General features: G+C 30.7%; 2 protein-coding genes across 2 annotated transcripts in view; one reads left to right on the top strand and one right to left on the bottom strand.

Annotated features, from left to right (window-relative positions):
• The window catches only part of LOC115890044 (calpain-C), a 40448-nt gene extending 32686 nt beyond the window's left edge, over window positions 1–7762 (bottom strand). The window contains exon 1 of the mRNA XM_030910154.1: window positions 7468–7762. The gene's annotated coding sequence lies outside the window, so the exon portion shown is untranslated. The remainder of the gene's footprint in view (window positions 1–7467) is intronic.
• Window positions 7763–14375: 6613 nt separating this feature from the next.
• LOC115890198 (ubiquitin-conjugating enzyme E2 G2) lies at window positions 14376–16468 on the top strand. Its single transcript, XM_030910359.1, has 6 exons — window positions 14376–14543; window positions 14599–14680; window positions 14740–14858; window positions 14912–15052; window positions 15473–15584; window positions 15640–16468. Exons 1-6 carry the CDS (start codon window positions 14501–14503, stop codon window positions 15683–15685), a joined length of 543 nt encoding a protein of 180 aa, XP_030766219.1. The 5' UTR covers window positions 14376–14500; the 3' UTR covers window positions 15686–16468.

Genomic DNA, 16468 nt, shown 5'->3' with positions numbered 1-16468 from the left:
TTATTTGTATTTCAAAAAATGTGTTCTTTATTAGATATTGATGAACCTTCCAGTCAAATAAGACACCACTTGTGCCTGGAAAAGCCCACTATGTTGGAGCGAAACGTCGCATAAGAAAAGTTTCCATCTTTCAATTTATTATAAAACCTCATACCCAAGAAAATGAAAAAATAATATATGGATATGGTCTCTTAAAGAGGTAACTATTAACATCCGAACCCCTCATACCAACAAAAAGAACAGTAACAACGCGAAAAAGTAACATATTAGAAAATGATGTACAGAAACATCTTATATGTGAGGATATTTCATGTGATTTGGATATTATAAATTTAGAAGATTGTGTCAGCAGTGATTCTTCTGAATCAGAGTAGATACAATCTACATTTTGTTGTCCTAAAGTAAATTTATAGTATCTTAAGTTTTTTTTAATTAAATATAGCATTAATGTTTCTTTTTCATTAAAGAAAAACATTTTTATCTTATATTAGGCTTATATTGTAGGAATCATGTTCTAATGTTATTTTATTTCTTTTTTATCACAGGGATTTATTTAATACTTACACCGTTTTCATACTATAAATTATTATTTCCTTAGATGGAACACAGCTCCAACATTTTTATTATTTATAAGATTTTTTTTCATAAACGTGGGACTAAGAATATCACCTTTTAGTACAATGAGAGTACTCATCATTTGTGTCAAATAAACCTAGTTTGAATAAATTGCCTACAATAAAAGAGAAGTTTTGCATTTTTGTCCTCTAGAGCCATATGTTCGAAGCACTGTGACGCGGTACGCCACCCAGGTTTCGCTTCCATATAACATGGTGGGGATTATTACTGCTCGGAACACTGCAAGTTTCGTTTTTGTGCTCAAGTCATGATTGTAAAAAAACCCTGTCGAATACTCTTGCAGCAATTCTAAATCTGTGCTGAACTTCAGAGTGATATTGGCCATTTCCGAGATTAATTATATACAGAAAAGTCCACAGACTTCGAGACATAGGAAAATCAAGTCCATTTAGCGTGTGTCCAAATTTTGACAAGTTTTCAAAAATGACAGTTTTGTTTAGACTGACGTTTAATTTCACCCGACCTCTCGGTGAATGATTTCTTTTTATGGGGGTACATAAAAGCTAAAATTTACGGCCATGAAGAAATTGAAAACTTGGAGCAGTTAAGGCAGAAAATATTCACCCCTGATATGTTATCCAACATGAGGAGGGGATTTTATGATCGTTTGGGTTATTGTTTAATGCAAGAGGGAGACATTTTTGAGCAATTTCTGTAATTTTTTAAATTTCATTATCCTGTTTTTTTACCGTTTACCCATTACCTACCTTGACAAACATGGAAAAACAAAGGTCCTTTTCACACCACAAATATTTTGATTGATAAATTTGTTACTTTTTTTAGTTAAAAAAAACAAAAGTTGTTAATATGAATAATACCAATTTAAAAGTGTTTTAGTAGTTGTAATACACACTATGATATAAAATTTATTATTATTATAATGTACATTATTAATACTATTATTCATTCGAAATGGCATTAAGGCCCAATTGCACCAATGATTTAAATTTTTCTAAAAGATAAGTAGAGCTTAGAATGAGCTGTATTTATATTTACTTTAATATTCACCTTAAATGAGAGAATTTGACTGATACAATTTTTGAATTTGAATTGTTTTTAATGATACTAACAATTTTTAATCAAATTTATTTAATATTAATAGAAATCCAAGAAATCCAAAAAATTAATTACAGGTGCCCTTATTTTCTATGAAAACCACACAGCTTTTTTCGTAGTCGCTGCAGTTGCCATAGCTATAAAAAACTAATTTTTTAAGGTGTGAAAATTGCTACACACGCTAAATGGACTTGATTTTTCCTATGTCTCGAAGCCTGTGGACCTTTTTGTATAACACACTATTAATAGCTAAAATTATAGAATCATTTTGAACAGTTTTTTATCCCGTCCAGAAATGAGAGCTTGGCTGTACGTAATTACCCGGAAAATCATAGTGCCCCCCAAGGGGAGCCCACCGGAAGGGGGACACAGGCCGTAAACAAATCCACTTTCTTTCTGGCGGTTCTCGTTTCGACATTGGGTCTGTAATTGCACCGATTTTACGTAATTCAGGTGAACGGTTCCCGGTTGTATGGCATTTGTATACGAGGTAAATGCGAAAACTATCTTTCTGAACTAAACAGCTTACAGAATGTTTCTTGCACAGCTATTAATTTCATTAAAAATATTTTGGGATCTATTTCAGATCTCAATCTGAGTGTTTTAGATTTAGGTTATTTGGAATGTATTTTTTAAAGTAGCTCTTAATTTGCCTATTTTTTAAATATTACTGATATATGAATGAATTTTCCATTTTCCCATTTATTTATAACTTGTCAGAAATAATTAGGATTTATGTAGGATAATGTCAATTCGACTTAGATATTGCATTAACGTATCTGATATCTTTGTTATTTTTTTTACAGTGTCATACTTTGTACAGAGCGTAGGCTACCTCTCACATGTGAATGAGATTGAAAATATTGTATTAGTTCCCTAGACTAACCTTGTAATTGTTGGTAGCACTGACACTGACCACTAAACGTGGCGATTTCCCGTGGCTTTGCAGTGTGGTCAACCGAGAAGTTTTAAGAAAAAGCAACAAGCAGAAAATTTTCTCGATCGAGTGTAGAATTGTCATCAACCGAACCCACAGACTTCCTGTAGTTCGTGGTTTGATCATTTGATAAAAAAATACAAAAAACATTACCTGCGTGAGAAGTAGACAACATGGCAGGAATAATAAAATATAGAGGATGTTCAAATTATGCACGACCAAATTTTGGGATACACCATCAAAAACTATGGAAAAAGTAAAAAAATATATAATTTTTTAATGTGTCTTTGAAACCGATTCTTTGTCGATCAAACGGTATTTCCTTAATTTTGTGGGCGTTTTCTATGACAATCCTACTTTTTTTCTGACATTTTACTACTATCAAATTATTTAAAAGAAACAACTCCTCCAGTGTACCCATTTTAGTCAAACTGACGTGAAATTTCGTCAACTTCCGTGTGTATCTCATTTACATATAATTTGACTTCCTTCTAGCCACAAATTGTTCTATACAGCCTGTCCTCATTACGTATTGCGTTTACGTTCCATTGTTTAACTGTTCGGCTTGGGTCGGCATAAAAAATAAATTGATAACAGTAAAGTAAATAATCTGGAGCAACGATTGTAGCAAAAAATTTAATTATAATATGTATAATTTGGGGCCAAATAAATTGTAATTTATATACAACGGAGGTAGGTAGTATATATTTAAACGATTTGTCAAGATTCTTAAATACAAAACTATATTTTTAATAAAAATAGATAAGTTATAATAATTAGTTAATAGCACAAATACCAGATACGCTATTGAAACACCTCAAGTCAAATTGACATGCAAAAATGCTAGAAATTATATGTAATTAGTTAATTCGAAGTGAATTTCTCATAATTTTCATTGGTTTACTATCCGTTACGTGTATTATACCGGGTGCGTCTCAAAAGTGGCTCACCCCTATAACTTTTTTATTTTTTCAGATAAAAAAACGAGATTTCGTATGTTAGTATATGACATATATTAGGAATGATTAACGTATTCAATTGTTTTTTGAAATTACTTCCTCTTTCACCGGAAATGACTAAAACTTTTGATATTTAAATGTCACCCCCGGTATTTTTTACTTAAAATATTAATTTTCATTCATATTTCATTCTTTTATTCGATAAAAAATAAAACTCTGAATAGAATGACATATATAAATGAAGAATGACATATGTCAACTTTTGACATTTTTGCATATGGTTTATTTGAAATTGTAACATGCAGTTCATAACGACAATTTGACTCGAAATGCTAAGTGTATGGTACCAAATTATTCGTAAAAAATGCTTTTTTCAAATATGCTAATGATCCACCCTTGTTCTATTTGAAAAAATTGACATATGATTAAAAATACAACTTGGGTATCTTTTAACCGGCCAGAACAAGACACGAAAAGACAGACGATCAAATATATTTTTCCACGGCTCCTTGATTAAAAATGAGTGTTTTTGACACAGTCATGACACTCGGGATTGAAATTTAAACTATGATTTTTTTTAAAGCGAGAATGGCAAAAGTTGACATATGATATGTCATTCTATTCAGAGTGCCATTTTCGAATAAAGTAAAAATATACCGAGAGTACCATTTAAAACTCAAAAGTTGTAGTAAGTTCCGGTGAAACAGGAAGTGACCTATATACAGGGTGTTTCAAAACAAATGCGAAAAACTTTAGGGGGTGATTCCTTGTTCAAAATAAAGGGTAGTTTGCTTTATAGTCAACCATTAGAGAGATATCGCGGTACAAAGATGGCGGAAAAATAATGTTTTTATTTTTTATCTTGAAAACGAAAAGAGATAGACTAATGAAATTTTATGGAAGCATTACTGTTATGAAAACACACTTTCAGGTAATTTTTTTACTTTTTTAAAATGAGTGGAAGAGGTTGAAATAAACTACCCCTATCATTCTTGTTAACGAAATTTAAAGAAAAAACTTATCAAACACATGCAAATGATTTAATTTGGATAGTTTAGTTTGTTTAGAAACTTTTTACCTCTTGTGTTTTTTTGATAAAACTCACCGATTGGAAATTAAAAATAAAATGTAAAGCATTACATGTCAGGAAAAAAACATTTTTAGATTAAGAATCTAGTGATAATAACGATAATAATAATCATCTAGATAATAACGTATTGCAGTAGAGTAATGTCAAATAAAATAATATTAGGAACATCTTAAAAAGTAACAGCGGCCGACTAGATTTTTTCCTAAAAAATTACAGCAGCCCACTAGATTCTTTATAAGAAAATGTTATTTGTCCTGACATGTAATGCTTTACATTTTATTTTTTAATTTCAAATCGGTGAGTTTTATCAAAAAATAGAAGAGATAAAAAAGTTTCTAAACAAACTAAACTATCCAAATTAATTTTTTTGCATGTGTTTGATAAGATTTTTCTTTAAATTTCGTTAACAAGAATGATAGGGGTAGTTTATTTCAACCCCTTCCACTCATTTTAAAAAAGTGAAAAAATTACCAGAAAGAGTGTTTTCATAACAGTAATACTTCCATAAAATTTTATTAGTCTATCTCTTTTCGTTTTCAAGATAAAAAATAAAAACATTATTTTTCCGCCATCTTTGTACCGCAATATCTCCCTAATGGTTGACTTTTGACCCAACGTTTATGAAGCAAACTACCCTTTATTTTGAACAAGGAATCGCCCCCTGAAGTTTTTCGCATTTGTTTTGAAACACCCTGTATACTAACATACCAAATTTCGTTTTTTTGTTTGAAAAAATAAAAAAGTTATAGGTGTGAACCACTTTTGAGACACACACAGTATAGTAACAATTTGTAGTAAATGCAGTAATAAACAAGGTATTTTATTGACAATACTTTGTTGACACTGAAATTAGCATTTTACTACAAACCTTGCAAGGCTAGTTATATAAAGCGCATTGTCTCGACATTGATTTTTCTTAAATGACAAAGTCGTTTAAATTTTTACTCCTTGTCTGTTTTAAGGTCATGTCTTAATGTCGCTGACTTATACTTTTAGCTATGTTAATTACATTAATTACTGCTCTCATTCTAGTACAAGAAAAACTACATTTTTTAAGCAAAAATGTCAAAAGTTGACATATGATATGTCATTCTATTCAGAAAGTAATTTTCTATCGAGTAAAATAAAAATATACCGAGGGTGTCATTTAAAAATCAAAAGTGGTGGTCATTTCCGCTGAAAAAGGAACTGACAAAAAAAATTGAATGCCAATCAATCCTAATTTATGTCGTATACCAAATCTCGTTTTTTAATCTGAAAGAATAAAAAAGTTATAGGGGTGAGCCACTTTTCAGACGCACTCGGTATATATTACATGTTCTCTATATTATATTATACAGGGTGAGTTTCCTACAATGTTCTCTGTGGGTATTTCGGAAACTACTGGAGATAGAGAGTCCGTTAAATGGGGAAAGAATTGCAGTTTTGTGGGGTCATAAATATGCGCCTTTCAGATTTTTGAAAAAGTTCATGGCTTACAAAAAAAAACAAATTTCGGCTATTTTAAAAATTGTCCCTAATTCCATTATAATCTATTTTAGACAAAAAGTTTTCAGATAAAAGTTGTAGATAATCACATCCCTAATGAGTTTGCGTTCTCCGATTTTTTCTAAAGCCTGTCATTTTTGACATATGACATAAACATATGTCTTTTTAAATGGAAACCATAGTTGACCATGGCTTCATAAAAAGCGCCATTTTTTAAGCTTTTCAGCGATATAAGCTATAATACGTTTTTTTCGAAAAATTACTGAGTTACCAATTCTTATAATTCTTGACTAATTTCACTTAGTTGGCGTGGTATTCTTATTCTTCTCTTTATTATTCTTTCTATTTGTTATGATTTATAACTTATAAAAAGACAGAATATTTTATTAAACAGTTCTTTACAATTTACATTACACAATCTAAAACTTAAAAAAAAAGAAATATCACTTTACAGTACGTCTGTCCGTTGTGTAGCTACGGGGTATCCGTGAGAGGGGAAACGATATTCTCTCGATGTTTTTCGTAAAAAATTAGACGACGCGTCCCATCAATAAAAATTCGACAAATTTGCAAGTGGCCAATAAAATGAGTGGGCGGAGCGATTTGCGGTGACGTACTCGTCAAGTCGACGTATAAAATATATTGCTGTTTATTTATTAGCTTATATTATAGCTTATATCGCTGAAAAGCTTAAAAAATGGCGCTTTTTATGTAGTCATGGCCAACTATGGTTTCCATTTAAAAAAACATATGTTTGTGTCATATGTCAAAAATGACAGGCTTTAGAAAAAAACGGAGGACAAATTCTCATTAGCGATTTGATTATCTACAACTTTTATCTGAAAACTTTTTGTCTAAAATAGATTATAATTAGGGACAATTTTTGAAATAGCCAAAATTTTTTTTTTCGAAATATCTAGTAAGCCATGAACTTTTTCAAAAATCTGAAAGGCGCATGTTTATGACCCCACCCCCACAAAGCAGCAATTCTTTCTCCATTTATCCGACTGTCTATCTCCAGTAGTTTCCGAGATATCCATAGAGAACATCATCGTAGGAAACTCACCCTGTATATTACATATTACATTAAAAAAAATTATTTAGTTTTAAAAAATGTATCTGGATAAAAGAGTTATGTCAATATCTAAAACAAATCTTGATGCATCTTATTTCATATAAACAGTCTAAATCCACACTAAACCAGCTTCTTTGGGTTACAAGACATTTCTTTTTATTCACATACAGGTTGTACTCGTTAACTTTCACTCCACAGCTCCAATTAGTTTCGACCAAATACTTACGGCAAATATCCGATGCCGTCTATAACAATTATGTACCAATCAAAGCAGCGCACATTGTCTCGCACGCTCTCAGCAGAGATTAAAATCACTCCTAAATCTTTTGCATCCTTTTCTAGACAAGTATATCACTATAAACAAACTTTTTATACGTATCACATCACTGTATCTAAGAGGAATTCGAAAAAAAATCACCCGTGACTAAATCTGGTCGCGCGGATGGTCAGCGGCGCTCCTTCGACGTGTTCTTGCGTACTGACCGACCGGCTGTACTGGTACTTTGGTACTCTGGTACTCTTTTCTTTTGCCCGCAATCCTGCCACGGCTCGCAGGAGTTTTCTTGGGCGGTGTTGTCAAGTTGCAGGAAAAATTCTTGAACTTGGATTCCGAAACGATTGTATTATTAATTTTATATATTCTTATTTATATACTATATATAAGATTGCCTTATATCTATTTAATTAAATGATACTTTAACAGCGAGGATAGGTTAAAAACTTTATTTCTTCTCGCACGTTTTTTAATTGATTCCATTTTTGAAAATTTTTGTATTCCTTTTCATAAGTTATTCGGGATTTAAATGCTGTTGGTAATTTACATATTTCGTTTTGAGCCATTTCTGGCTCCAATTCAATCAGCAATCGCCACGAAAGAGAATTAAAAAATATTGACTCAAAACTGACGACTAAAAAGACAGCTTTATTTATTTGTCAAATTACATAGAAACCAACGCCAACCCAGCACAATATTTTTTCTGCTCGTAATAAATTCCTTGAAATAATAATTTCTGAATATTTTTTAAAACGTAACTCGCTAAGGAAAAAAATATTGTTTTACACACGACGATAAAATTGCATTATGGTCTCCCGAAATTAATTCACTCGCGATTTCATCGCTCGTGAATGAATCTTTTCGCTCGACGATAAAATACCATTTTATCTTCTTGTACAAAAAATAACTATTTTATATTATTTGGAACGTTTGAAACTGTTTAAAAATTATTTGTGGTGTTTGAAAAAAATTGCATGTTTTGTTCGGAGTAAAAATTACTTTTTGTACCCCGGCTGTATGTCGAGATACATAAACATTACATAAACCTTTGAATAAGAAGACTAAGGAAGGAGCATATCAAAAATCTTAGGTACACCGCGATGGGCCTCAAATATGGCCGACTTAAATTCCGGTTTATCAGTGTCGTTCTAATTTTATTTAAAAAATGTAAAACTATGATGTAGGGTAGATGTGGGGTAGACTCAATAATTTGTTGTTTTATTTTACGTTGTGAATAAATGTTGGTAGTTATTAAAATTGTTATAAAAATATATAATTCTAATAAAAATAGATAAGTTATAATAAGTATTTATTACCACAAACATCCGATACGCTACTGAAGCAGGTAAGTCAAATTAACGTATCTAAATTCTTTGACATCTAATCTTTGACAAGTAATAAATAAAAGCTAAAATGCAAGAAAAATATATAATTTAGTTAATTTAAGTGAATTTCATAAATGATCGGTTTACTCCACGTATGTATATTATATAGTCACTTACTAGCGAAAAGTTGTTCCATTATTTTACTCAATTTTTGCCGAGATCTACCGCACGCTACACAACCAACTATTTTAGAGTCTTTTTCGATAAATCGCGATAGTGTCACTGTTAATTTAAGTTCTACCACAATTTCCATCTAGATTTACTACCTTTATACAACTATCAGTAGTAGAATAAATAATAAATAACATAAAATAAGCTCCGTAAAGACTGACAAATCCACAAAATTTCAAATCAAATTCAAATGTGTCAAATGAATCGCCATACAGAACTGTCAAGGATCCCCACCCTAGAGTGCTTTTATGGCGCTTTTTCCGCCCACCATGCATGAATACATGGATAGCATTATGCTCCTTCCTTAGTCTTCTTATTCAAAGACATAAACAGATATGTTATAATAATTATTTAATAACAAAAATATCAGATACGCTACTGAAACACCTATTTAAATTGACGTATCCTAATTATTTTTGACAAGTTGTAAATAAAAGCAAAAATGAAAGTTAAAATATACAGGGTGTCCCAGAAATAAGTGCGTAAAGGTGTAATATTGTGTAAGGGTAGATCCAGGGTTCGGAAAACTACATGTTACTTTTAAAAACTACATAAACTACATTACAGGTAGTTAATGTAGTTTATGTAGAGGGTGTAGTTTATGTAACCTATGTATGTAACTTTCAAATCTCAAAGGTTTGAGGTGAGGTTATAATAAGTTGAAGCTTTAAAAACACATAATGTATTTAAGAAACCAGAAGAAATATGGCTTTAGATATAATATTTACATAATATTACCTCTATTACACCTCATACAAAGGAAAATTATTCATAATATCAATACATAGTTTATTAACGTAGTTTTCATGTAGTTAATGAACGGGAAAAGAAGTAGTTTTTGAAGAAAAACTACACGTAGTTAATCAGGTAAATTACGCCTTAATTAACTACTTCCGAACCCTGGGTAGATCTCCATGAAAGAAACATATTTTTTCTTTATCGTTTTTCAAATAAGTCCAAAATAACGGAGTTATTTTACTTTGAAAATTTCCCAAAAAAAATGATTTTTTGCTAAAATTTTGAGAACCACTGGATCTTTTCTAGATTTTCTTTCTTGTAAATTTAATCTACTACCTATGTTGCCATATTATCAAGAAATTATTTTTTTTAAATAAAAACTAAAAAAAATTTCAAGGAATTTTTCAAAAACACTTATTTCTGGGACACCCTGTATAATTAGTTAATTCTAAGTAAATTTCATAACTGATTGGTTTACTACACGTAAAGTGTATTATACATATAGTTACCTACCTATAGTGAAAATTATTCTAACCTTACCAGTGCAAATTATTCACCTGCTAAGTAATCTTTATTCAAATCTTTATTTATCTCGATATTTGTACGAGATATACCGCACGCTGCACTACTATTTTACAGTCTTTTTCTGGAATTCGCAATCATTTCACTGTTAATTTAAACTCTGACATTAGATTTACTACCTCTAAATAAAACCAATTGAAGAATAAACGGTAAATAACATAAAAAAGCTCAGAGAAGCACCACTCAAAAAAAATTTAGCAAAATTTGAATAACTGGAAAAAGCCTAAAAGTTAAGTTCACTAATATAAATCAAACATATTAATCACCTATAGTTAACTAATCACACTTAAATTTTTTGAGTATGACGATTAATGATATATTATTTAAGTCTGTTGTGTCCATATAAAATTGTTAATAATTTCACTTCCTGCAAAAAAATTGGAAAAGTACCCCATTATAAATGTAACAACTACGAAAGTATAAGAAATTGTTGTTTTCCGCAAACATTTGTCATTATTTTTACCAAAGAATACAGTAATTTACAATGAACATCTGTTATATATTTTTAATTATATTTATTTGTTCTTAGTGTTATTATTATTACTACTCGCAACCGTAACATTCGTTTCTCTAAAATTGTGTTTCATAACATTAGAATTTCTCATTATAGATTATCATTATTGATTTCTTTCTTTTATTTTGTTATTTTAAGGAAATACTTTGCAGGATTACCAGATGATATTTCTTAAAAACGATAAAAGAAAAAAAATAAACTTATCTTAATAATAAAATCTAAAATAAACAACACCAATAATTCTAAATAACCTATTACACCTCTCTGTGGCGGGTTCATTTGTTTTTCTACAACAGGGGGTTCAATTAAAATGGACCATTTTGACAGAACAGGTAAAACGTTATGTCTAAACCTTTGAATAAGAAGACTAAGGAAGGAGCATATCAAAAATATTAGGTACACCGCGATGGGCCTCAAATATGGCCGACTTAAATTCCGATTTATCAGTGTCGTTCTAATTTTATTTAAAAAATGTAAAACTATGATATAGGGTAGACGTGGGATAGACCCAATAATTTGTTGTTTTATTTTACGTTGTGAATAAATGTTGGTAGGTATTAAAATTGTTATAAAAATATATAATTCTAATAAAAATAGATAAGTTATAATAAGTATTTATTAACACAAACATCCGATACGCTACTGAAGCAGGTAAGTCAAATTAACGTATCTAAATTCTTTGACATCTAATCTTTGACAAGTAATAAATAAAAGCTAAAATGCAAGAGAAATATATAATTTAGTTAATTTAAGTGAATTTCATAAATGATCGGTTTACTACACGTATGTATAGTATATAGTCACTTACTAGCGAAAAGTTGTTCCATTATTTCACTCAATTTTTGCCGAGATCTACCGCACGCTACACAACCAACTATTTTAGAGTCTTTTTCAATAAATCGCGATAGTGTCACTGTTAATTTAAGTTCTGCCACAAAATCCATCTAGATTTACTACCTTTATACAACTATCAGTAGTAGAATAAATAATAAATAACATAAAATCAGCTCCGTAAAGACTGACAAATCCACAAAATTTCAAATCAAATTCAAATGTGTCAAATGAATCGTCAAACAGAACTGTCAAGGACCCCCACCCTAGAGAGCTTTTATGGTGCCTTTTCCGCCCACCATGCATGAATACATGGATAGCATTATGCTCCTTCCTTAGTCTTCTTATTCAAAGGTCTAAACGGAGCCTAATGACATTTATGGAGAATGTGAATAATAATAAATAATTCTTTTGAAAAAATAAAACACAAGATTTGTCCCACTTGTCATTATAAGAACTATATTATGTATAGAATGTTAAGTCATCGTTCAGCGTGACGTCATATATATTCGAACTCTATCAATCACTCGCCAACCAGATGAAAGAGATTGGTGACGTCATAATGGTATTTTGTAAATTACTGTATATCCTTTTAAGTAATTGTCATTGTCGTTGGATTTGGTTGTAATTTTATTGACGGACATCGATCACTGTCAAAATTAAAATTTAATTGTTGCAGTACAACAAAATTCAAGTTTTTTATTGTAAAAATGCCTCAAAGATTTAACCAAAATGAACAAGAGCTCATTGCTAAGCTTATAAATTAATTTTTTCGTGAAAGAGACGCTGGTAGAACACTCTTGTCCGTGGACGCAATATATAAAATAAGTAGAATACAAAAGTGTAATATTCCTATGTAAATTACAAATTTATAGCGTTTTAAAATAATGTAGCGAGTTGCTGATGCTTTAGATATAGGAATATCAACAGTCCAAAGGATTGGAGTTAAAAGGAACGAAGAGTTCAAGATAAAATGAATAAATGCCGAAAAAAAAACGGAACTCGCTCAATCAGTAATATAAGAACGTACTTAAAAGTTTCTAAACAATATGAACTGAGCTCAGACACACCCTAAGACTCATATTTGACAAATAATGATGACGTAGCGGTGAACGATGTCTGAACAGTCTTTACCTATATTAAAATGCAACAAAAATTAAGTTTCATCTAAATAATATCTTAAAAACAGGAATAACTCAATATATAATTATATCACAATACTTGAGTTGAATAAAACCATATTTAGTTGCCACTTTTTGCTATTTTTGCGAACCTTTGTTTTTTTTTCCTTTTTGTAAGTCAAGTTTTTCTTGATAACCATTTAATTCTGAACATTATTCAAGATTCCGCTATTTTGCTCCACGCCGTTTCTGATAGCTATCCATCGATGGTCAGTCGACCTCGTTCGAGCTAATGTATACAGAGTGAAACGGAAATCGGTCACTTTCTTCTTTTTTTCTCGCATAGCGAGATATTTATTCTTGAGAAGCAATGCTTCTCAATGCAAGACCCCCTTGGGCTTAAGGTCAATTACAAAAATGTAAAATGCTATTGTAAAGCTTAGAAAATTAAATATATTTTAAATATCTAAGCAGAAATAAACATCAGCAATATACTGTATTGATTTTATTTCGTTTACTAAAAATAGTCGGATATTTTTATTTGAAACTAATTATTATACCTCTATACTATAGTAATTTCCTATTTTACTCAGCTTAAAACATTTTTCTGCTGCGGGTATTTAAAAAAAACTAAATTACATTCAGCGCCATTTAATCGTAGCGGATAATATCGGAACTAATATATATCAAGCGCCATCTCGTAACAAGTTATAGATTTAAAATAACAGAGTTCTGTTTTTTGCACAGCTGCTGCCATCTATTAGGATATTACCATACGACGAAATATTCTCTTAAAGTAATCTGTAAAACTATCGTCGCGCCATCGTATGGGAGGTAGTGAAACGAAGGCATAGAGAATAAAGATTTCTGTTTTATGTTACTTTGCTGACATCTAACGGAATGTTAGAGAACATTACAGTTTTATTTTAAAGAATTCTGCAATTTTTAGATCCAAAAAGTGTAGTCAGAGCCATCTATACGTGAAAAAATATACTTCAACCCACTCTAAAGCGTGGTCCACACGCAATGATTTATCGTACGGTTTACTAGCGTTGAAAATACGTTTTCGTTCGGTTTTTCGTGTTCTGTCATAGCAACATGGTGGAAAAACTGTTGTGGCTAGTTTTTGCTATTTGTTTAAATAAAATAAAGTTCAATGAACTCACTGAGAAACTCATGTGAACGTTGCCGTAGATCAGACAATTATTATTGCTACGACTTGACTGTGAAAAACGCCGAATCTATACCCTGTAGCCTGTACTAGCTCAAACTTTTAACTCAATTTTCCGAGTTTGTACAGTTCTTAAACTTGTTCATACTTCCTGTCCATTCGCTACGTTTTATCTGCAACGTTTTGTCGATTCAAATAAGTCGTACGATTAGTCGTTCCGTCTTGACCGCGCCTAACATATCTCCAATCACTTATAGAAAAATGTTTATTAGTTTGAAAATCTTTCAGTAATGCACTGATAGATGACACTCTACAAAATATTTCATATTTAGGCAACTCGAAATACTTTAATCAGCTGATTGTCAAATTATTAAATTTATTTCCAAATTTTCAGAATATATTTACATAAATTTACTTATTGTGTTAAAAACATTATCTAGCTGTATTCATTTGGTAACTACAAAGTACAACAATGGCTGGTTCTGCATTACGACGACTGATGGCCGAATATAAACGTAAAATATTAAAATCGTTTAGTAAATTAAAAACAAATATAATACTAATTTTTAGAATTAACATTGAACCCACCTGAAGGTATAATTGCTGGACCCACAAATGAGGAAAACTTCTTCGAATGGGAAGCATTAATAACGTATGTAAATGAATGCATACCTATATTTTTTTATAGAATATACATATTCATTTTTTTAGTGGTCCCGAAGGAACATGTTTCGAAGGCGGCGTTTTTCCAGCAAAACTAACATTTCCCCCGGACTATCCGCTGAGTCCTCCGAAAATGCAATTCACCTGTGATATTTTTCATCCAAACAGTAAGTACACCATCATTTAAGAGAGTCTAAATTGTGTTTAATGGCATTTTTAGTATACTCCGATGGTAGGGTATGTATTTCTATCCTTCATGCACCAGGAGATGACCCTATGGGCTACGAATCAAGTGCAGAAAGATGGTCTCCTGTACAGAGTGTTGAGAAAATACTCTTATCGGTAGTTAGTATGTTAGCAGGTAATAAATTCTCTTATATGTCATGAAATTTTAGTTAGCCCATTAGTGTGAGGAAGTTTTATATAAATTTTGCATCGTTTATAAAGGTGCGTATCCTAAAAGTATTTTCTTGTATACAGGGTGCAACAACTGCATCCCCTATTTTTCTATACATAATTGGATTTAGCATACAATTCTGCATATATGTATTACTCTATTTTTATTTGAAGGACTATGTAGTGTCATGATATTTCTTATTTACTAAAATTTTGGTACAGTATATCCGAAAGTGATAAAAACACGGAGTTAAAAAAACTGGACACTAGGACATGCACCTTTATAATCATGCAACACTTATACAAAACTTTTTTCATATTTTGGTCAACAGCGGCGATATTGGACTTCGTCGCACTAATGGGCAACCCTGTATATCTTTTTTAGAGCCTAATGATGAGAGTGGCGCTAACGTTGATGCAGCAAAAATGTGGCGTGAAGATAGAAGTGAATTTAATAAAATAGCAGAAACTTTAGTTCGTAGGACTTTGGGAATACCGTAAATAAATTATTTTTTATTTTTTTATAATTTTTTTATTTCAATACCTTCTCAGACTCAGACCCTATAGAGCAGTGATGGCCAATCGCGACCAAAGTTAGTGGGTAGGCTATGTGAGCAACATTGCAAGTGGAGGTTTGTTATATAAAAGACACTCTTATATATTCAGTTTATCAGTTTTATTTGAATTTTTAGCTTGATACTGCGTAACAAACATATAAATATTATTGGAAATATTAGAAATCTACATATCTACACAAAATAAAAACGTTATTTAACAATAAAAATTACTCACAACCTACTTTTCGCGTTCCAATAAACATAATCGTTATAAAAAAACGGTTAAAGGTTATAAAACAAGTATTAAAAAAAGCTGGAATAAATTACACATTATATTCTTATTTGTGCGTCATTCGTATAGTTATATGTATTACAATGTACTATTACGATATGGAGGTTATTATTCTTTTATAGGATATAAAAAAAAGTTTTACAAACCTTAGAAAAAAACTAGGGTGTATAGAATTTTTTTAGGCCAACACTAAACACAAAATCAACTAAAATGTCTTCAAGAAATTTGAACTGCCAATAAACTAACCAAAAAAAAGATTTTTTTTACTATATATGTAATGTATCTAACAAAATTTCTTGAGCACCCTGTATAAAGAGATGTTAAAATGTTTTCTTTTTCTTCAATTGGCAATTACGTCAAATGGCAGTTCGGTCAATTAAATGTGAAAAACCAGCCAAGTTCTAACATTTTAATCTCTTTCTTTACACAAGTTTTAAAAAATAATATACAGGGTGTAATTGAATAAGTGCGAAAAAAATTAGATTATTGATTTAAAAAAAATAATGTTGGTTTTTAATTAAAATTTTTATAT

Source organism: Sitophilus oryzae, unplaced genomic scaffold (genome assembly GCF_002938485.1).
Source record: "Sitophilus oryzae breed Bouriz unplaced genomic scaffold, Soryzae_2.0 scaffold_85_pilon_pilon, whole genome shotgun sequence".
NCBI lineage: Eukaryota > Metazoa > Arthropoda > Insecta > Coleoptera > Curculionidae > Sitophilus > Sitophilus oryzae.
The sequence above is the reverse complement of the archived record's forward strand: the minus strand, read 5'-3'. Positions and strand labels throughout refer to the sequence as shown.

Bases quoted from the DNA above. Each gene is read 5' to 3' on its own strand.
- LOC115890198 (XM_030910359.1), top strand. From the start codon at position 14,501: ATGGCTGGTTCTGCATTACGACGACTGATGGCCGAATATAAAC. The intron at 14,859-14,911 runs GTAAGTACACCA...TGGCATTTTTAG, and splicing joins TGATATTTTTCATCCAAACA to TATACTCCGATGGTAGGGTA. The intron at 15,053-15,472 runs GTAATAAATTCT...TATCTTTTTTAG, and splicing joins GGTAGTTAGTATGTTAGCAG to AGCCTAATGATGAGAGTGGC.